This window comes from Oncorhynchus masou, chromosome 16, assembly GCF_036934945.1.
Source record: "Oncorhynchus masou masou isolate Uvic2021 chromosome 16, UVic_Omas_1.1, whole genome shotgun sequence".
NCBI lineage: Eukaryota > Metazoa > Chordata > Actinopteri > Salmoniformes > Salmonidae > Oncorhynchus > Oncorhynchus masou.
Genome location: NC_088227.1, coordinates 36,192,183 through 36,215,745, shown reverse-complemented (window position 1 = coordinate 36,215,745; position 23,563 = coordinate 36,192,183). Strand labels below are relative to the sequence as shown.

Sequence of the window (23,563 nt, the reverse complement as noted above, 5' to 3'; positions counted from 1 at the left end):
ACTTTTACGCACATCCAGTGTGCAGAAACAGTGCAATTACAACATTAAGACACTTTGGAGAGGTTGAAAGGACGCTTGAATGTACCCCGGAGACCCCATAATACCACCACAATGTTTGAATGAGGTTGATATGATGGAAATGTTGTTTTTATACTGAACTAATAGCATTTAAAAAAAGCGTCCTTTCAACCTCTCCAAAGTGTCTTAATGTTTTAATTGCCACAGTGTCTCCTGACCCCTCCTGTCTCAGCCTCCAGTATTTATGCTGCAGTAGTTTATGAGTCAGGGGGCTAGGGTCAGTCTGTTATATCTGGAGTATTTCTCCTGTCTTATCTGGTGTCCTGTGTGAATTTAAGTATGCTCTCTAATTATCTCTCTCTCTGAGGACCTGAGCCCTAGGACCATGCCTCAGGACTACCTGGCATGATGACTCCTTGCTGTCCCCAGTCCACCTGGCCATGCTGCTGCTCCAGTTTCAACTGTTCTGCCTGTGATTATTATTATTTGACCATGCTGGTCATTTATGAACATCTTGGCCATGTTCTGTTATAATCTCCACCCGGCACAGCCAGAAGAGGACTGGCCACCCCGCATAGCATGGTTCCTCTCTAGGTTTCGGCCTTTCTAGGGAGTTTTTCCTAGCCACCGTGCTTCTACACCTGCATTGCTTGCTGTTTGGGGTTTTTAGGCGGGGTTTCTGTACAGCACGTTGAGATATCAGCTGATGTACGAAGGGCTATATAAATACATTTGATTTTGATTTGATTTAGAGATTGTGAATATGTAATAGAACTGGAATTATCACATGTATTATCACATGTATCATATGCCACTTTGGAGAGGTTTAGGGACACTTGGAATCTTCCTGTGACCCACCTGGCACCACTTATTAAAACATCTACCCATGTCCAGTTGTTTGGTCTATCAATCCCATTTTGTTCTGATATTGTTGACATGTTGTGGAAGACATGCGTTTCTTTCCAAATATACCAAGATTTTGCATGTCAGAACGATGTAATTACACATGAATAGCAGTTATTTTGTCTATTTAGGTGGATATCTACATTATGCCATTACATTTAAGAGGTTAATCAAGAGCTACTGAGACACTTCTAAATGTGATGATAGTACACTAATGAATGAATAATGAATGAACCTGGGCAATATGGATGGTACGATACTATTTCCAGGATGACATGGGGATAGACTATAGATCACAGAGATGAATCAGATCTACATGTAATGTATCTAGGGTTTCCTGGACACAGATTAAGCCTAGTCCCAGATAGTGCTTTTTTAAAATTCTGGATGTTTAATCTGGGTCTGGGAAATTGCCCCATGGAGTCTTACCAATGAAAGTCCATGATAGGACAATGACAAAAAATGGCGGGATGGAGCCGGAACTGGACCACACACACGTTACCATGACAACATGGCCACAGCGGTATAGGTCCACTCTGATTCTTGGACAGGACAGAACAATGGAAATGGACAACAGTCACTTCAATGGACAATGAATGACACACACACACACACACACACACACACACACACACACACACACACACGCACGTCCATCTGAAAAAAAAATGCATATATCACAGATTTTACCGACAGACATGGGGTTGTTACAAGTGTACAGAATAATAATGAGCATGGTGGTTGTATGAAATATGGCATGGCGAGTTGTTTAATATGAAATATGTAGATACACTATATATACAAACTATGTGGACACCCCTTCAAATTAGTGGATTCGGCTATTTCAGCCACACCTGTTAGTGAAAGGTGTATAAAATCTAGCTGCCCCGGTCAACTAGAAGTTATTTTTGTGATTTTTGTTTTTCAACACTCACTACCAAACTGCTTTTGGAAGCAACGTCAGCACAATAACTGTTTGTCGGGAGCTTCATGGAATGGGTTTCCATGGCCGAGCAGCCGCATACAAACCTAAGATCACCATCACGACACAATGCCAAGCGTCGGCTAGTAGTGGTGTAAAGCTCTCCGCCATTGGACTCTGGAGAAGTGGAAAAGCATTGTCTGGAGTGATGAATCACGCTTAACCATCTGGCAGACCGACAGCCAAATCTGGGTTTGGTGGATGCCAGGAGAATGCTATCTGTCCCAATGCATAGTGCCAACTGTAAAGTTTGGTGGATGGGGAATAATGGTCTGGGGCTGTTTACCATGTTTCAAGCTAGGCCCCTTACTTCCAGTGAAGGGAAATCTTAATGCTACAGCATACAATGACATTTTAGACGATTTTAGACATTTTAGATGATTCTGTGCTTCCAACTTTGTTGCAACAGTTGGGGCAGGCCCTTTCCTGTTTCAACATGACAATGCCCCCGTGCACAAAGCGAGGTCCATACAGAAATGGTTTGTAGAGATCGGTGTGGAAGAACTTGACTGGCCTGCACAGAGCCCTGACCTCAACCCCATCGAACACCTTTGGGATGAATTGGAACGCCTAATGTGAGCTAGTCGTAATCGCCCAACATCAGTGCCTGACCTCACTAATGCTCGTGGCTGAATGGAAGCAAGTCCCCGCAGCAATGTTCCAACATCTAGTGGAAAGCCTTCCCAGAAGAGAGGAGGCTGTTATAGCAGCAATGTTCCAACATCTAGTGGAAAGCCTTCCCAGAAGAGTGGAGGCTGTTATAGCAGCAAAGGGGAGACCAATTCCATATTAATGCCCATGATTTTGGAATGAGATGTTCTATGAGCAGGTGTCCACATACATCCCGATTGTCCACCCTTTTCCCACTGTGTTCACTTGTACACATTGAGTCATGGGTTTATGGTTGAAACTCCCTCTCTAGCCAATGCTTAGACCAATCCAATGCTTTGAAATGAAGGAGAAGAATAGTGGAAGTGTACACAATGGAAGAAGAGAGGGAAAAAGTGGAGAATGGGAACATTGCACCACCCTTAACGTTCAGATCCCAGTCCTGTCAGGAAAACCTTCCCGCTACGTTCCCTTACCTCCCCATTGGTTACCTTAGCGGCAATGGAGGCTGCGGTGATGTGCGAGGACGAGGAGTCCTCGGTGGACGCCACACCACTGTCTTTCTTGTCATCGTCCTCCTCCTCACACTGTACGCCCTTGTCCTCAGTCTGCCGCCGCGGCGAGCTGTTGGGGGGCGGCGATAAGGGCGGCGGGGGCGAAGGCAGGTCCTCTAGCTCGTCCACCGCCTCCTTCATCTTGACCACGGCGTCCCGTAGCAGGTCGATAGCGTGGGGTAGCGCGGGCAGGATGAACTGGAAACACTCCTGTTGGTGGAGGTTAGAGGTCAGGATGAGAGTTAATACAGCAGGATGAACTGGAAACTCCTATTGGAGGAGGTTAGAGGTCAGGATGAGAGTTAATACAGCAGGATAAACTGGAAGCTCCTATTGGAGGAGAGGGGAGGGCCAGAAGTTAGTGGTCAGGAAGATAGAGGGAGAGTTAGGGGTTATTACAGCAGGTCAATGGCATGATAGTAGGGTAACAATCTCAGTTCCGTCCTGCCTATGGCTCAGACTCTTAGCCAGTGGTATTCAATGTCGGGGTCTCAACCCCTAGAGGGGTCGACAAATAAAAAACGTACAATTAATAAAAATATTAAGAGTGAAAATTATTTTATTGGACAATATACAGTACATACGATTTGGAGATAAGTTGAAAAATACAATAACAAAAAGAATATTGAGTAAATATATTTATTGGTTCTCATAATTTTGATGAGTGATGCAAATAAGGATTTGAAGGTTATTTATTGATCTGAAAATGTAAATGTTCTGATTTTAAGGTTGTGTCATTAGATTTGGAAAAAAAACAGGGTCCTCATAAATTCTGGCGGAGAAAATGAGGTCCCTCCCTGATGAAGTTTTAATAGCACTGCTGTAAGGTCATCTTGGCTCTTGTTCATAGAGAACTAGCAAGCTCATGTTGTGGGTTCAATTCCCACTGGGATCACATGTTAAATCCATGTGGATAAAAGCCTCTGTTAAGTGGTACATGAAGACGGTATCATATGTACACCCCCCTTGGATCTTTAAAACAAAGTGGGATTGAAATTGATGACGTTATGATCATTCATTTTTGTCATTGATCTTCACCAAATAATGTCAAAGTGAGAAAAAAAAATCGAAATAACTAAAATATTCTGTAGCCTTTGCCTAAATGTTCATCTCGTTCGTTTAGGCAAGCCTTGGCTTAACAAACACATAAGAAATTACATGGAAATAAGAGTGGTCTAAATGATTTTTTAATGACTGCCGCTTCCTCTGTCCCCCAGACATACAACATCGGTAAGGTCCCTCAGTAAAGTATTACATTTCAAGCAAAGATTCAACGACAAAGACCAGGGAGCTTTTCGAAAGCCTCATAAAGAAGGGCAGTGATTGGTAGATGGGCAACAATAACAAATCCGACAATGAATATATCTTTATGCATGGTCAAGTTAATAATTATTCTGTGGATGACATGTTAAACCACCCAGACACATGACAGATACAGTCGTCCTTCTGAACTGAGCTGCAGGACAGGAAGGAAACTGCTCAGGGATGTCACCATGAGGCCATCGGTGATTTTAAAACAGCTACAGAGTTCAATGGCTGTGATGGGAGAAAACTGACTCCACAATATTGGCCTAGAGTGAAAATAGGAATGAAAATATATATTTTTTAAATGCATCCTGTCTTTGGACACTGTGTTAACTAACTTACAGATCAGCTTCAACACCATACAACTCTCCTTCTGTGGCCTCCAACTGCTCTTAAATGCAAGTAAAACTAAATATATGCTCTTCAACTGATCGCTGCCCGCACCTGCCCACCCATCCAGCATCACTACTTTGGACGGTTCTGACTTGTGGACATATATGTGGACAACTACAAATACCTAGGTGTCTCGTTAGACTGTAAACACTCCTTCCAGACTCACATTAAACATCTCCAATCCAAAATTAAATCTAGAATCGGCTTCCTATTTCGCAACAAAGCCTCCTTCACTCATGCTGCCAAACACACCCTCGTAAAACTGACCTTCCTACCGATCCTCCTGTTTATTTGCTATAACCCAGAGACGTATGGATAAACCGCTTCTCCAATCTTTTTGGCTCTACAACAAAGAACAAACAGCAAAAACATATACATGATCAAATACAAATCTTAGAATCAATTTTGAAAGCCTACCAGAACCCACTGGATTCTCCAATTACCTTGAATGAAATGAAACGCTCCAACCCCAAAAGGCCTGTGGTGTTGATGGTATCCTAAATGAAATTATAAAATATAACAGACCACAAATTCCAATTGGCTATCCTTAAATCCTCAGCTCTGGCATATTCCCCAATATTTGGAACAATTGATCACCCCAATTCACAAAAGTAGAGACACATTTGACCTCAATAACTACCATGGGATATGTGTCAATAGCAACCTTGGGCAAATCCTCTTCATTATCATTGACCGCAGACTCATATATTTATTCAGTGAAAACAATGTACTGAGCACATGTCAAATTGGTTTCTTAATAAATACCATACGACAGACGACCTATTCACCCTAGTTGACAAACAAAACAAAGGCAAAGTCTTCTCATGCTTTGTTGATCTAAAAAAAGCTTTTGACTCAATTTGGCATGAGGGTCTGTTATACAACTTGATGGAAAGTCGTGTTGGAGGAAAAACATACGACAATATAAAATCCATGTACACAAACAAGTGTGCGTTTAAAATTGGCAAAAAAACAACAAATTTCCTCCCACAGGGACGTGGGGTAATATGGGGAGACAGCTTAAGCCCCTCCATCTTCAACATATATACCAACGAATTGGTGAGGGCACCTGAACAGTCTGCAGCACCCTACTAGAATCTGAAGTCAAATGTCTACTATTTGCTGATGATCTGGTGCTTCTGTCCCCAACCAAGGAGGGCCATCAGCAGCACCTAGATCTTCTGTACAGTTTCTGTCAGACCTGGTCCCTGATAGTAAATCTCAGTAAGATTCAAATAATGGTGTTCCAAAAAAAGGTCCAGTCGCCAGGACCACAAACACAAATTCCATCTAGACACCGTTGCCCTCGAGCACACAACAAAGTATACATACCTTGGCCGAAACATCGACGCCACGGGCAACTTCCACAAAGCTGTGAAAGATCTGAGAGACAAGAAGGGCCTTCTATGCCATCAAAAGGAACATGAAATTTGACATACCAATACTTGTATCGGTTATAGAACCTATTGCCCTTTATGGTTTTGAGGTCTGGGGATTGCACACCATCTCTCCAAAAATCACCAAATGGAACAAACATCAAATTGAGACTGCATGCAGAATTCTGCAAAAATACCCAGAATTCTGCAAAAGTACAATGTAAAACACCAAATAATGCATGCAAGAGCAGAATTAGGCCGATACCCGCTAATTATCAAAATCCAGAAAAGACTTGGCTCTCAAGAGAAGACAGGCTATGTGCACACTGCCCACAAAATGAGGTGGAAACTGAGCTGCACTTCCTAACCTCCTGACAAATGTATAACCATATTAGAGAGACATATTTCCCTCAGATTACACAGATCCACAAAGAATTCTAAAATAAATCACATTTTGATAAACTCCCATATCTATTGGGTGAAATACCACAGTGTGGCATCACAGCAGCAAGATTTGTGACCTGATGCTACAAGAAAAGGGCAACCAGTGAAGAACAAACACTGTTGCAAATACAGTCCATATTTATGTTACATTTCCCTTTTGTACTTTAACTATTTGCACATTGTTACAACACAGTATATAGACATAATGACATTTTAAATGTCTTTATTCTTTTGCAACTATTGTGAGTGTAATGTTTACTGTTCATTTTATTGTAGTTTATTATCTATTTCACTTGCTTTGGCAATGTAAACATATGTTTCCCATGCGAATAAAATGCTTAGATTGAATTGAGTGAGTGAGTGAGTTAGTGTGAGTGAGTGAGAGAGTTAGTGTGAGTGAGTGAGTGAGTGTGAGTGAGTTAGTGTGAGTGAGTGAGAGAGTTAGAGTGAGTGAGTGAGTTAGTGTGAGTGAGTGAGAGAGTTAGTGTGAGTGAGTGAGTGAGTGAGTTAGTGTGAGTGATTGAGAGAGTTAGTGTGAGTGAGTGAGTGAGTGTGAGTGAGTGAGTGTGAGTGAGTGAGAGAATGAAAAGAAAAAAAGAGACGACTGGAGACAGGACCACTAGATCAGACACCCCAAAGGGCTTGATCTCATGCCACAGAGCCCAGCCCACCCTGACTCTGTCCCCACGGCCCTGGCTCTGTCCCCACGGCCCTGGCTCTGTCCCCACGGCCCTGGCTCTGTCCCCACGGCCCTGGCTCTGTCCCCACGGCCCTGGCTCTGTCCCCACGGCCCTGGCTCTGTCCCCACGGCCCTGGCTCTGTCCCCACGGCCCTGGCTCTGTCCCCACGGCCCTGGCTCTGTCCCCACGGCCCTGGCTCTGTCCCCACGGCCCTGGCTCTGTCCCCACGGCCCTGACTCTGTCCCCACGGCCCTGACTCTGTCCCCACGGCCCTGACTCTGTCCCCACGGCCCTGACTCTGTCCCCACGGCCCTGACTCTGTCCCCACGGCCCTGACTCTGTCCCCACGGCCCTGACTCTGTCCCCACGGCCCTGACTCTGTCCCCACGGCCCTGACTCTGTCCTCACGGCCCTGACTCTGTCCTCACGGCCCTGACTCTGTCCTCACGGCCCTGACTCTGTCCTCACGGCCCTGACTCTGTCCCCACGGCCCTGACTCTGTCCCCACGGCCCTGACTCTGTCCCCACGGCCCTGACTCTGTCCCCACGGCCCTGACTCTGTCCCCACGGCCCTGACTCTGTCCTCACGGCCCTGACTCTGTCCTCACGGCCCTGACTCTGTCCTCACGGCCCTGACTCCGTCCTCACGGCCCTGACTCCGTCCTCACGGCCCTGACTCCGTCCTCACGGCCCTGACTCCGTCCTCACGGCCCTGACTCCGTCCTCACGGCCCTGACTCTGTCCACGGCCCTCCCAGTTCCTCCTGTCTTTATGATGTGGGATCAGAGATAATAAAAGTGGGTGATGGGCTGTTCATACAGTTTGACTGGGGGCCTGATGGGGGGGGACACTAATATGGCATCAGATGGGAAAAGGGGGCGTAATTGATTAAAACAAATAATAAAATCGATCAGTAGAAATGCCTCAGTAATGAGACAGAGACAGATGTGGGGTCAGCGGAGAGAGAGGGGACAGAGAAGAGAGAGAGGAGATAGAGAGAGGGAGACAGATAGACAGATGGCGAGGTAGCGGGTAGAGCAGTCTAGCGGTGCAAGTACACGCTGGCGCGTGGGAACACACGCAGTAGCCACGCACGCCCAAAAGCATGCACGGACACAAAGTGATCTGCTCATGGTGTGCACTGTGTGTGTGCTGTATTCGGGTACAATCTCAGTGCACATTTTCCCAAGAGTTAAGAGACTAACTACTCAGTCACAATGACACTGATCAAAGGAAATGTGACAGTGCTGATCTACACTGGGGACACCTGATCCTAGATCAGCACTCCTACTCTGAGATGCCCTGCTCTGTGGATAAGAGCCCTGAAACACTGATATGAGTACAGGTGTTATGGTACAGTATAATTCACCGTCTTTCATCAGGATTGTTACTTAAAACAATAAAACTGCATAATACATTTATTTTATTTTTTTGTACAGCAAGTCTCTATATATTTTACAATTAGCTAAGGAGTGTTGTGCTTGAAGAAGGATTTTTTTGTTAGATTCAATTTGATAATGTGCACCTGCTAATTAGTTAGCTCGCTAACGTTGGCTTGCTAACGAGCAAGGCAGTCACACACTTCATATGAAACGAATGGGGTGGCAAGTGCAACACAATACGCATAAATAGCAGCACTGTAGAAACTATTACACTCGACGGAACGACTTGATTAGTGTAGTGTCAACATCGCAGCCACTGTCAGCTAGCCTACTCCAGCAGTACTGTATCATTTCAATCATTTTAGTCAATAAGATTCTTGCTACGTAAGCTTAACTTTCTGAACATTCGAGACGTGTAGTCCACTTGTCATTCCAATCTCCTTTGCATTAGCGTAGCCTCTTCTGTAGCCTGTCAACTATGTGTCTATCTATCCCTGTTCTCTCCTCTCTGCACAGACCATACAAACGCTCCACACCGCGTGGCCGCGGCCACCCTAATCTGGTGGTCCCAGCGCGCACGACCCACGTGGAGTTCCAGGTCTCCGGTAGCCTCTGGAACTGCCGATCTGCGGCCAACAAGGCAGAGTTCATCTCAGCCTATGCCTCCCTCCAGTCCCTCGACTTCTTGGCACTGACGGAAACATGGATCACCACAGATAACACTGCTACTCCTACTGCTCTCTCTTCGTCCGCCCACGTGTTCTCGCACACCCCGAGAGCTTCTGGTCAGCGGGGTGGTGGCACCGGGATCCTCATCTCTCCCAAGTGGTCATTCTCTCTTTCTCCCCTTACCCATCTGTCTATCGCCTCCTTTGAATTCCATGCTGTCACAGTTACCAGCCCTTTCAAGCTTAACATCCTTATCATTTATCGCCCTCCAGGTTCCCTCGGAGAGTTCATCAATGAGCTTGATGCCTTGATAAGCTCCTTTCCTGAGGACGGCTCACCTCTCACAGTCCTGGGCGACTTTAACCTCCCCACGTCTACCTTTGACTCATTCCTCTCTGCCTCCTTCTTTCCACTCCTCTCCTCTTTTGACCTCACCCTCTCACCTTCCCCCTACTCACAAGGCAGGCAATACGCTCGACCTCATCTTTACTAGATGCTGTTCTTCCACTAACCTCATTGCAACTCCCCTCCAAGTCTCCGACCACTACCTTGTATCCTTTTCCCTCTCGCTCTCATCCAACACTTCCCACACTGCCCCTACTCGGATGGTATCGCGCCGTCCCAACCTTCGCTCTCTCTCCCCCGCTACTCTCTCCTCTTCCATCCTATCATCTCTTCCCTCTGCTCATACCTTCTCCAACCTATCTCCTGATTCTGCCTCCTCAACCCTCCTCTCTTCCCTTTCTGCATCCTTTGACTCTCTATGTCCCCTATCCTCCAGGCCGGCTCGGTCCTCCCCCCCGCTCTGTGGCTCGACGACTCATTGCGAGCTCACAGAACAGAGCTCCGGGCAGCCGAGCGGAAATGGAGGAAAACTCGCCTCCCTGCGGACCTGGCATCCTTTCACTCCCTCCTCTCTACATTTTCCTCCTCTGTCTCTGCTGCTAAAGCCACTTTCTACCACTCTAAATTCCAAGCATCTGCCTCTAACCCTAGGAAGCTCTTTGCCACCTTCTCCTCCCTCCTGAATCCTCCTCCCCCTCCCCCTCCTCCCTCTCTGCAGATGACTTCGTCAACCATTTTGAAAAGAAGGTCGACGACATCCGATCCTCGTTTGCTAAGTCAAACGACACCGCTGGTTCTGCTCACACTGCCCTACCCTGTGCTCTGACCTCTTTCTCCCCTCTCTCTCCAGATGAAATCTCGCTTCTTGTGACGGCCGGCTGGCCGCCCAACAACCTGCCCGCTTGACCCTATCCCCTCCTCTCTTCTCCAGACCATTTCCGGAGACCTTCTCCCTTACCTCACCTCGCTCATCAACTCATCCCTGACCGCTGGCTACGTCCCTTCCGTCTTCAAGAGAGCGAGAGTTGCACCCCTTCTGAAAAAACCTACACTCGATCCCTCCGATGTCAACAACTACAGACCAGTATCCCTTCTCTCTTTTCTCTCCAAAACTCTTGAACGTGCCGTCCTTGGCCAGCTCTCCCGCTATCGCTCTCAGAATGACCTTCTTGATCCAAATCAGTCAGGTTTCAAGACTAGTCATTCAACTGAGACTGCTCTTCTCTGTATCACGGAGGTGCTCCGCACTGCTAAAACTCTCTCTCCTCTGCTCTCATCCTTCTAGACCTATCGGCTGCCTTCGATACTGTGAACCATCAGATCCTCCTCTCCACCCTCTCCGAGTTGGGCATCTCCGGCGCGGCCCACGCTTGGATTGCGTCCTACCTGACAGGTCGCTCCTACCAGGTGGTGTGGCGAGAATCTGTCTCCTCACCACGCGCTCTCACCACTGGTGTCCCCCAGGGCTCTGTTCTAGGCCCTCTCCTATTCTCGCTATACACCAAGTCACTTGGCTCTGTCATAACCTCACATGGTCTCTCCTATCATTGCTATGCAGATGACACACAATTAATCTTCTCCTTTCCCCCTTCTGATGACCAGGTGGCGAATCGCATCTCTGCATGTCTGGCAGACATATCAGTGTGGATGACGGATCACCACCTCAAGCTGAACCTCGGCAAGACGGAGCTGCTCTTCCTCCCGGGGAAGGACTGCCCGTTCCATGATCTCGCCATCACGGTTGACAACTCCATTGTGTCCTCCTCCCAGAGCGCTAAGAACCTTGGCGTGATCCTGGACAACACCCTGTCGTTCTCAACCAACATCATGGCGGTGGCCCGTTCCTGTAGGTTCATGCTCTACAACATCCGCAGAGTACAACCCTGCCTCACACAGGAAGCGGCGCAGGTCCTAATCCAGGCACTTGTCATCTCCCGTCTGGATTACTGCAACTCGCTGTTGGCTGGGCTCCCTGCCTGTGCCATTAAACCCCTACAACTCATCCAGAACGCCGCAGCCCGTCTGGTGTTCAACCTTCCCAAGTTCTCTCACGTCACCCCGCTCCTCCGCTCTCTCCACTGGCTTCCAGTTGAAGCTCGCATCCGCTACAAGACCATGGTGCTTGCCTACGGAGCTGTGAGGGGAACGGCACCGCAGTACCTCCAGGCTCTGATCAGGCCCTACACCCAAACAAGGGCACTGCGTTCATCCACCTCTGGCCTGCTCGCCTCCCTACCACTGAGGAAGTACAGTTCCCGCTCAGCCCAGTCAAAACTGTTCGCTGCTCTGGCCCCCCAATGGTGGAACAAACTCCCTCACGACGCCAGGACAGCAGAGTCAATCACCACCTTCCGGAGACACCTGAAACCCCACCTCTTCAAGGAATACCTAGGATAGGACAAGTAATCCTTCCCCCCCCCCCCTTAAATGATTTAGATGCACTATTGTAAGTGGCTGTTCCACTGGATGGCAGAAGGTGAATTCACCAATTTGTAAGTCGCTCTGGATAAGAGCGTCTGCTAAATGACTTAAATGTAAATGTATAACACTAAATGCTTTACCAATGCTTTACCAAATGCTTTACCAATGCTTTACCAAATGCTTTACCAATGCTTTACCAAATGCTTTTCCAATGCTTTACCAAATGCTTTACCAATGCTTTACCAATGCTTTTCCAGCAAGATGAAGAATAAATCAACTCTCAATTAACACATACTGCCGGTGCCAGTTAGCTTGCTAGCTGATGTTAGCTAAATGTTTACTATCACAACAAAGCTAATCAAATCAAATGTTATTTGTCACATACACATGGTTAGCAGATACTAATGACAGCTAACAGGCAGCTGCTTCATTTGAAAAGCAAATCCATTGCGATTTAATTATAATGTTGCGACGCTCGTTATCTAGTTGTGGCCATCTAGTTAGTACTACACATTCTAGCGAGCTAGCAAAAACATTAGTGCAGCTTGCTAGTTAGGTTACATTAGCTACAGCAGGCACAAGTCAAACAAGCTACTGCCTTGTGGCCTGGAGTGCAAATCAGAATTATAACTGTTCTATGTGAACAACAAAGTTAACTGCAGAGGTGCAAAGTAGCAGTCAGATGTTTCATTGTGTCTGGTCCTTTAAAGTGGTCCTGTTTAGCAGGTGTTAACGTTACCTGTGAACCCTTCTTGCTCCCTGGTAAATTGATGATGAGCGTCTTGCCGCGGATGCCGCACACAGGTCTGCTTACACACAAGAGAGGAGAGTGTGTATTAGAGTTTCACACAATGAAAGGTGTGTGTGCGTTAATGAGGAGTGTGTACACAGTATACATTCATATGTGTGTGTGTGTGTGTGTTCGTGTGTGTGTGTTCGTGTGTGTGTGTGTTCGTGTGTGTGTGTGTGTGTGCGTGTGTGTGTGTGCGTGCGTGTGTGTGTGTGTGTGTGTGTGTGTTCGTGTGTCGTGTGTGTGTTCGTTCGTGTGTGTTCGTGTGTGTGTGTCGTGTGTGTGTTCGTGTGTGTTCGTGTGTGTGTGTTCGTGTGTGTGTTCGTGTGTGTTCGTGTGTGTGTGTTCGTGTGTGTGTGTGTGTGTTCGTGTTCGTGTGTGTGTGTGTTCGTGTTCGTTCGTGTGTGTGTTCGTGTGTGTGTGTGTGTGTTCGTGTTCGTTCGTGTGTGTGTTCGTGTGCGTGTGTTCGTGTGTGTTCGTGTGTGTGTGTGTTTGTGTGTGTGTGATCGTGTTCGTGTGTGTGTGTTCGTGTCTGTGTGTGTGTGTTCGTGTCTGTGTGTGTGTGTTCGTGTCTGTGTGTGTTCGTGTGTGTGTGTTCATGTGTGTGTTTGTGTGTGTGTGTGTGTGTTCGTGTGTGTGTTCATGTGTGTGTTCATGTGTGTGTGTGTCATAGACATTAAACCAGTAGATAGTGATACTATAGCGCTGACGTCATCCACGTATTCCAATGTAAAACTCCTGATGGTGCATTAATTATTTGAATTTGAAGTGTACCATATTGCTAAATAGGGCTGAATGGCACTAAAAAAATGACTACGGATCATGGTGAAGGTGGCCTTAACTAGCAAGGGATCATGGTCAATGTAGTCGTTTTCATTCTGCCTGAGAAAGTCAACCTTAATGTCTATGTCAGGAAGGAGAGAGCCTCTTCGTAGCCTGCCGGCCCGTGATTGGTCTGTGTCAGCACGTGGTCCTGTGTGACGACAAATGTAGTAGTCAGAATGGATCACTATTTAATTAAATATCTCCATTTGTAGTGAACTTTAAAATAATTCATAATGAACTAATTTTAGAGCCGTTCTGGCATTCGTAATTTACATAGGCTTTCTAGGGATTTTTTTGGCACTGCTAGGATGCTACACACTAGCCGACCAGCAGAGCTCATGACTCTCCAGACCGGACACTGGGGGCCTGGTGTGTGTGTGTACTGTATTAATGTTCGTGTGTGTTTGTGTGTGTACTGTATGTATGTAAGTGTGTGTTTGTGTGTGTACTGTATCTATGTAAGTGTGTGTGTACTGTATGCATGTTAGTGTGTGTGTACTGTATGTATGTAAGTGTGTGTGTACTGTATGCATGTAAGTGTGTACTGTATGCATGTTAGTGAGTGTGTGTACTGTATGCATGCTAGTGTGTGTGTGTGTCTCACCTAGAGAGCATGCCTAGCGGTGTGACGTTGAGAGAACCCATCAGCATGGCCAGAGACATCCCTGGAGCCTCCCGCTCGATCACCTCTTTAGTGGCCTGACGGAGACAGAGAGACAGAGAGAAACAGAGAGAGAGATAGCGACAGAGAGAGAGAGAGAGAGAGATAGCGACAGTGAGAGAGAGATAGCGACAGAGAGAGAGAGATAGCGACAGCGACAGAGAGAGATAGCAACAGAGAGAGACAGCGACAGAGAGACAGCAACAGAGAGAGACAGCGAGAGAGAGAGACAGCGAGAGAGAGAGACAGCGACAGAGAGAGACAGCGACAGAGAGAGACAGCGACAGAGAGAGATAGCGACAGAGACAGAGAGATAGCGACAGAGACAGAGAGATAGCGACAGAGACAGAGTGATAGCGACAGAGACAGAGAGATAGCGACAGAGACAGAGAGATAGCGACAGAGACAGAGAGATAGCGACAGACAGAGACAGAGAGAGACAGACAGAGATAGCGACAGCGACAGAGAGAGACAGAGAGAGAGAGAACGACAGAGAGCGACAGAGAGAGAATGACAGAGAGCGACAGAGAGATAGAAACAGAGAAAGACAGAGAGAGATAGAAACAGAGAGAGACAGAGAGAGACAGACAGAGAGAAATACTTGAATCAGTTATAGAACCCATTGCCCTTTATGGTTGTGAGGTCTGGGGTCCGCTCACCAACCAAGAATTCTCAAAATGGGACAAACACCAAATTGAGACTCTGCATGCACTACTCTACAAAAATATCCTCCGTGTACAACGTAGACCACCAAATAATGCATGCAGAGCAGAGTTAGGCCGATACCCGGGAATTATCAAAATCCAGAAAAGAGCCGTTCAATTCTACAACCACCTAAAAGGAAGCGATTCCCAAATCTTCCATAACAAAGCAATCACCTACAGAGAGATGAACCTGGAGAAGAATCCTCTAAGCAAGCTGGTCCTGGGGCTCTGTTCACAAACACAAACACACCCCACAGAGCCCCAGGACAACAACACAATTAGACCCAACCAAATCATGAGAAAACAAAAAGATAATTACTTGACACATTGGAAAGAATTAACAAAAAAACTGAGCAAACTGGAATGCTATTTGGCCCTAAACAGAGAGTACACAGTGGCAGAATACCTGACCACTGTGACTGACCTAAACGTAAGGAAAGCTTTGACTATGTACAGACTCAGTGAGCATAGCCTTGTTATTGAGAAAGGCCGCCGTAGGGAACATGGCTCTCAAGAGAAGACAGGCTATGTGCTCACTGCCCACAAAATGAAGACATTACAAATGTCATATTATATATATATATATACAGTGTTGTAAAGATGTTGTCTCGCGACAGGCAGACAGAAAGCCAGAAGCCATATATATATATATATATATATAATATGACATTTGTAATGTCTTTATGCTTTTGAAACTTTTGAAACTTCTGTATGTTAAATGTTAATTTTTATTGTTTATTTCACTTTTGCATATTATCTACCTCACTTGCTTTGGCAATGTTAACATATGTTTCCCATGCCAATAAAGCCCCTTGAATTGATAGAGACAGAGATAGAGACACAGATACAGATAGAGCGAAAGAGAGAGAGAGAGATAGAGCGAAAGAGAGGGAGAGAGAGAGAGAGAGTGAAAGAGAGGGAGAGAGAGCGAAAGAGAGAGAGAGAGAGAGAGAGCGAGAGACAGACAGCGAGAAAGATTAACAGAGAGAGAGAGAAAGAGTGAGTCAGAGACAAAGAGTGAGTCATAGATAGGAAGAGAGAGACACACAGAGAGAGATAGATGGAGAGAGAATGTATGATCATCCACAATACAATCACACTGCTTTCCACACTAGAAGACAGAGAGATGAGTACTGTATCATGGCATGGTGTCACACTACAGATGTAGGATCTTAATTTGATCACTCTTTTGCTGCAGAGTATTTTCTTGCACGGCGGAAAATGCAATCTTGTAGTCACTTCTAAAGTTCGAAATTTCCACTTTAAAAATGTATCAACCCTTACAAAAAAATCCATTAATTACAATCCACATAATAATGATCATATCCTTTTGCTGCAGGATTATTTTTCATGGTGTAGCAAACTGGCTCAAATTAAGATTGTACATCTGTAGAGGCTTGAAGAACACACAGCATTCTGGGTCATATCACTCACCATTGGCAATAACCTATTAAAATACATTCTTAGAAAAAAAGGTGCTATCGAGAACCTAAAAGGATTATTCAACTGTCAACATAGGAGAACCCTTTGAGGAGAGGAGAAAGAGAAGATCCTTTGAATAGAGGAGAGGAGAAAGAGAAGAGAGGAGAACCCTGTGAAGAGAGGAGAGGAGAAGGAGAAGAGAGGAGAACCCTTTGAAGAGAGAGGAGAAAGAGAAGATCCTTTGAATAGAGGAGAGGAGAAAGAGAAGATCCTTTGAATAGAGGAGAGGATAAAGAGAAGAGAGGAGAACCCTGTGAAGAGAGGAGAGGAGAAAGAGAAGAGAGGAGAACCCTGTGAAGAGAGGAGAGGAGAAAGAGATGAGAGGAGAACCCTTTGAAGAGAGGAGAGGAGAAAGAGGAGAAGGAGAAAGAGAGGAGAAGGAGAAAGAGAGGAGAAAGAGAAGAGAGGAGAAAGAGGAGAGGAGAAAGAGAGAAGAGGAGAAAGAGAGAAGAGGAGAAAGAGAGAAGAGGAGAAAGAGAGAAGAGGAGAAAGAGAGAAGAGGAGAAAGAGAAAGAGAGAAGAGGAGAAAGAGAAAGAGAAGAGGAGAAAGAGAAGAGGAGAAAGAGAAAGAGAGAAGAGGAGAAAGAGAAGAAAGAGAAAGAGAAGAGGAGAAAGAGAAGAGGAGTACTTCAAAGATTACCAGCCACTGATGAGGACTCAGGAGAGTGAGAGGGAGGAATAAGACAAGAGAGGAGAAAATGGAGGAAGGAGAGACAGGGAGGGTGGATGAGAGAGGGGGGGTAGAGGAGGGTGTACGGGGGAGAGGGGGAGAATGGGGGAAGGGGAGTCAGGGAGGGTGGATGAGAGAGGGGGGGTAGAGGAGGGTGTACGGGGGAGAGAGTTATTGGAAGAAAGGAAGCGAGATAAATGGGGTGGTCAGGGAAAGAGGGAGAGAGAATCTCCTGACACCTACAGTGAGTGGGATCATCACTAGAGAAGATGTGTGTAAATAGAGCCTTCGTCATTAGACAGGACACAGGGTAACCCCCCCACACACACACTGCTATCGTGTAACATTATTAAGTACTGTGTTTCTCCAACCCACCCACAAGTGCCCCAGCGGTAATGTATAAAGGACTCTAGTGGTAATGTATAAAGGGACTCCAGTGGTAATGTATAAAGGGACTCCAGTGGTAATGTATAAAGGGACTCCAGCGGTAATGTATAAAGGGACTCCAGCGGTAATGTATAAAGGGACTCCAGTGGTAATGTATGAAGGGACTCCAGTGGTAATGTATAAAGGGACTCCAGTGGTAATGTATGAAGGGACTCCAGTGGTAATGTATAAAGGGACGCCAGTGGTAATGTATAAAGGGACTCCAGTGGTAATGTATAAAGGGACTCCAGTGGTAATGTATGAAGGGACTCCAGTGGTAATGTATGAAGGGACTCCAGTGGTAATGTATGAAGGGACTCCAGTGGTAATGTATGAAGGGACTCCAGTGGTAATGTATGAAGGGACTCCAGTGGTAATGTATAAAGGGACTCCAGTGGTAATGTATAAAGGGACTCCAGTGGTAATGTATGAAGGGACTCCAGTGGTAATGTATAAAGGGACTCCAGTGGTAATGTATAAATGGACTCCAGTGGTAATGTATAAAGGGACTCCAGTGGTAATGTATGAAGGGACTCCAGTGGTAATGTATGAAGGGACTCCAGTGGTAATGTATAAAGGGACTCCAGTGGTAATGTATAAAGGGACTCCAGTGGTAATGTATGAAGGGACTCCAGTGGCACATGCTCTATCTGCCGGATGTGTGTATGTGTTAGTCATCTATGGAGGCACCAACACAGACAGGACTGGCTCTGGTGGCTCTGAGTCTAAATGGGGCTCACTTTCAGTGTGACATACATTTTGGATCTGCAAGTTAGTTTCATTTGAAACAAGGGGAGCTGGTGCAGATTAGAGGCAGTAGACACAGAGGAAACAAAACCTGTGACTGGTTAACACAGCAGGCTAAAATGTATAGGGTAATAGCAATAAATACAGCCGCCTTGACATACAGACAGGTTCACCTGAGAAGGCTGGTGAGAGGAATTATGGGAGGGAGGACAGGCTCACTGGAATGGAGTTAATGGATCAGAGTCAAACGTGTGGTTTCCATATGTTTGATACCGTTCCATTAATTACATTCCAGCTATTACAATGAGCCTGTCCTCCTATAGCTCCTCCCACCAGCCATCTCTGACGTGCACACACACACACACACACTTACCTCAGGTGTGACATCGCGGGGAGCAAAGCCTGTCCCCCCGGTTGTCAAGATGAGATTGAGTTCTTTCTCATCACACCAGTCCACTAGAGTCTCCTGATGAGACAGACAGACAGACTGAGACACAGGATCTGATAGGCTCCTAGGTAGATCTCATTGGCATGAATGGAGAGGATGTGACATACAGTAGGTCTCTGCTAAGAGGGTCATAGGGTGATGATTCTAACTAAGAGGGTCATAGGGTGATGATTCTAACTAAGAGGGTCATAGGGTGATGATTCTAGCTAAGAGGGTCATAGGGTGATGATTCTAACTAAGAGGGTCATAGGGTGATGATTCTAACTAAGAGGGTCATAGGGTGATGATTCTAACTAAGAGGGTCGTAGGGTGATGATTCTAACTAAGAGGGTCATAGGGTGATGATTCTAACTAAGAGGGTCATAGGGTGATGATTCTAACTAAGAGGGTCATAGGGTGATGATTCTAACTAAGAGGGTCATAGGGGTGGTGATTCTAACTAAGAGGGTCATAGGGGTGGTGATTCTAACTAAGAGGGTCATAGGGGTGGTGATTCTAACTAAGAGGGTCATAGGGGTGATGATTCTAACTAAGAGGGTCATAGGGGTGGTGATTCTAACTAAGAGGGTCATAGGGATGGTGATTCTAACTAAGAGGGTCATAGGGATGGTGATTCTAACTAAGAGGGTCATAGGGTGATGATTCTAACTAAGAGGGTCATAGGGTGATGATTCTAACTAAGAGGGTCATAGGGATGGTGATTCTAACTAAGAGGGTCATAGGGTGATGATTCTAACTAAGAGGGTCATAGGGTGATGATTCTAACTAAGAGGGTCATAGGGTGATGATTCTAACTAAGAGGGTCATAGGGTGATGATTCTAACTAAGAGGGTCATAGGGATGGTGATTCTAACTAAGAGGGTCATAGGGATGGTGATTCTAACTAAGAGGGTCATAGGGATGGTGATTCTAACTAAGAGGGTGATGATTCTAACTAAGAGGGTCATAGGGTGATGATTCTAACTAAGTGGGTCATATGGATGGTGATTCTAACTAAGAGGGTGATGATTCTAACTAAGAGGGTCATAGGGTGATGATTCTAACTAAGAGGGTCATAGGGTGATGATTCTAACTAAGAGGGTCATAGGGGTGGTGATTCTAACTAAGAGGGTCATAGGGATGGTGATTCTAACTAAGAGGGTGATGATTCTAACTAAGAGGGTCATAGGGTGGTGAATCTAACTACGAGGGTACTAGGGGTGGTGATTTTACTAAGAATAATAATTTGTCTCACAGTAGGATGACTGATCTAGGATTAGTTTTTCTTTCAGATTATAACAATTAAGATTACATGGACATGGGGCAACATGATCCTAGACCAGCACCTCTCATTTTATTGGTCACATACACATATTTAGCAGATGTTATTGCGGGAGTAGCGAAATGCTTGTGTTCCTAGCTCCAGCAGTGCAGTAATATCTAACAAGTAGGCAGGTAGCCTAGTGGTTAGAGCGTTGGGCCAGTAACCGAAAGGTTGCAAGATCAAATCCCAGACCTGACAAGGAAAAAATCTGTCCTTCTGCCCGTGAACAAGGCAGTTAACCAACCGTTCCTAGGCAGTCATTGAAAATAAGAATTTGTTCTTAAATGACTTGCCTAGTTAAATAAAGGGAAAAACATGAATAAAAATGGGGTCAAAAAGTATTTGAACTATTTAAAATACTTAAGCCTTGCTTCATTGAGGTTGTCTGGCACAACAGACTGGAACCCAGGTCTGTTGACAGACAAACAGGTAGAAATTCAAGATTCATCTTACCTTGATCTGGTCAATTTCATCTGGTACGATCTTATAGGCTGAAATAGAGCCCCCAAGCCTGAGAGAGAAGATAGAGAGAAACACAGAACATCAGGTCCCTCACAATTCAGATGTTACTAACAGTTCAAAACAGTCACTTGGTTCAAGCCTCCAGATACACAACCAAACAAATCCAACTGCTGTTATTTCCCCCACGCAGGCCTGAGAGAGAGAACATATCAAAATGTGGTTCAAAATAGGGATGCTTGCTTTGGGGAGGGTTGTGTGGTTTTTTTGGGGGGTCACAGGGGATGTTGGTGCGTTTTTTCCCCTGGTTTACACTTGCTCTTCTGCTCATATTTTCCCTATAAACAAATGTCTTGAATTACTTTCGGAATTACCCTAATAAAGTTTCGAAATGTTTGTGAAGGTTTGGTAGGGGCTGTTATTAAGCTTTAGCTACTGCAGGCCTACGATATGAAGGCAGTGCACCACAGCGCTCCAACTGACTCCAACAGTTGAATTTAAGGTGAGGAAGACTGTTTCAGTCCTACCAGAGTTACTTCTATAATCTAACAACATAATCCTTAACTTTATACAAAATACTCTGATAGAAAATTAACTAATTAGCCTCCTTTGATACATCTACAGAGTATCTGTATATAAGAGGCAGTATATAACATTAAGAAATCAATGTTGGGGTGAGGCCTAAACTTCTCTTCCAGTATACAGGCTATATATATACACTGTATATATAGTTATTCAAATATATCATACAGAGGACACATAAACCCCTAAAGGCCCTAACTCTCTATCAAGGAACAGGCCTCTCTCTCCTGGCTTGAGAGTACACATACAGGCATAAAGGCCCTCACACCCTATCCAGGAACAGGCCTCTCTCTCAGGTAATGACAGTACACATACAGGCAGTTAGGCCCTAACTCCCTATACAGGAACAGGCCTCTCTCTGGTTATGAGAGTACACATAACTCTCTCTCTGGGGTGAGGCCTAAACTTCTCTTCCAGTATTCAGGCTATATATACTGTATATATAGTTATTCTAATATATCATACAGAGGACACGTAAACCCCTAAAGGCCCTAACTCTCTATCAAGGAACAGGCCTCTCTCTCCTGGCTTGAGAGTACACATACAGGCAGTTAGGCCCTAACACCCTATACAGGAACAGGCCTCTCTCTGGTTATGAGAGTACACATAACTCTCTCTCTGGGGTGAGGCCTAAACTTCTCTTCCAGTATTCAGGCTATATATACTGTATATATAGTTATTCTAATATATCATACAGAGGACACGTAAACCCCTAAAGGCCCTAACTCCCTATACAGGAACAGGCCTCTCTCTGGTTATGAGAGTACACATAACTCTCTCTCTGGGGTGAGGCCTAAACTTCTCTTCCAGTATTCAGGCTATATATACTGTATATACAGTTATTCTAATATATCATACAGAGGACACATAACTCTCTCTCTGGGGTGAGGCCTAAACTTCTCTTCCAGTATACAGGCTATATATACTGTATATACAGTTATTCTAATATATCATACAGAGGACACATAACTCTCTCTCTGGGGTGAGGCCTAAACTTCTCTTCCAGTATACAGGCTATATATACTGTATATATAGTTATTCTAATATATCATACAGAGGACACATAACTCTCTCTCTGGGGTGAGGCCTAAACTTCTCTTCCAGTATACAGGCTATATATACTGTATATATAGTTATTCTAATATATCATACAGAGGACACGTAAGCCTACAGGCCTTTGCATGCAATACCCTGATACAGTTAGTGCTCAAGTCTCTGACAGCTGAACCGTGAGGTGGATAATTATTGTTTAAGGATAGTAGCCCAACACGGGCTGTTTTTAAGGACACGTAAATGTGTCTCATTTGGTCAATATCCCTCGTTTACTGATGGTGCTGGCTGCCCTCAAGTTGGATCTGAATACATATGATGTCCATGTCCCTTGTCATGTTGTCCGGCATCACATGTTCCTCAAGCAAACTCTGAAATGGCATATTGTTTTCAATGAAGATTTTAGAATATTCACATGAAAATTTGTCGCCAATTGGATGGAAACCTAGTTATAGACACCCTAAAGACTCTGACAAGTGTGCTAGTCCAGCTCTCTTTGGTTAATCCTGCATATCCTGGTTCACCAGCAGTCCCAAACATCTAAAGAATAAGCTACCAGTCAAACAAGCTTGTGAGAATTGTACTTAAACTCCCCCCTCATACGAATGCGGAGGTTGAGCATATTCCCGTCTCCATCTCTGCGATGTGTCTGTATCAATGTAATTGTACATGTATTTATATAGAAACATTGGGAGCACAATGGAAGTAAATTCACCACATTAATGTGCGATCCAGGTCATCTTTGTGTATATGTAGATTTTTAACTGACAACAAAAATCAAATCAATCAATCAAATCCAAACTGTGCAGAGGACAATTGATGAATAGGAAGAGACACCAAGACGTTGAATGACATTCGGAGATGGTCAATCCAATCCTTCAGTACTGGGTAAACCTGCAAGGTCAGGAGAGATGTATTTTCTGTTTGTAGAGATGTACATAGTCTATTATATTGTGGTGTCGACCGTGTTGAAAACAAAAAACAATATTATTGAAGTGTGTGTAAAATGACTATATATTATTATCAAATTGCCCTCCAGTTGATGATTGTGTGCAGCCAGCTCTGATTGTAGTGTAATGAAACAGGGGAGTGAGCTTGTCTGTGGTGGTCGGCGAACCCTCGACCTTCTGACCAGTAGCCCTACGTGGCATCGACTGTGCCACCAAAGCATACTGAAGTGACAAAGTCGATATCCACATGTTTAAATACAGGGCCGCTACACTTATTATGGGTCATAAACAGTTAATTATATGATGGGGAGGGTGTTCAATTTATTTTATGGTACAGCGGGAGGGTCATGTGAAAATATTTTGTTCTTTGGGGAGGGAGCCAGGA

The 23,563-nt window shown here is 45.2% G+C and overlaps 1 protein-coding gene across 7 annotated transcripts in view; it reads right to left on the bottom strand.

Moving 5' to 3' along the window:
- LOC135557908 (gephyrin) overlaps positions 1-23,563 on the bottom strand; it is a 155,284-nt gene that overhangs the window by 65,843 nt on the left and 65,878 nt on the right. For all 7 annotated transcript variants that reach the window (XM_064991602.1, XM_064991603.1, XM_064991604.1 and 4 more), the window contains exons 3-7: positions 20,591-20,648; positions 18,760-18,852; positions 14,301-14,395; positions 12,821-12,887; positions 3,004-3,276 (exon numbers count right to left, since the gene is read on the bottom strand). In XM_064991602.1, the coding sequence (XP_064847674.1) occupies positions 3,004-3,276; positions 12,821-12,887; positions 14,301-14,395; positions 18,760-18,852; positions 20,591-20,648 (586 nt within the window). The remainder of the gene's footprint in view (positions 1-3,003; positions 3,277-12,820; positions 12,888-14,300; positions 14,396-18,759; positions 18,853-20,590; positions 20,649-23,563) is intronic.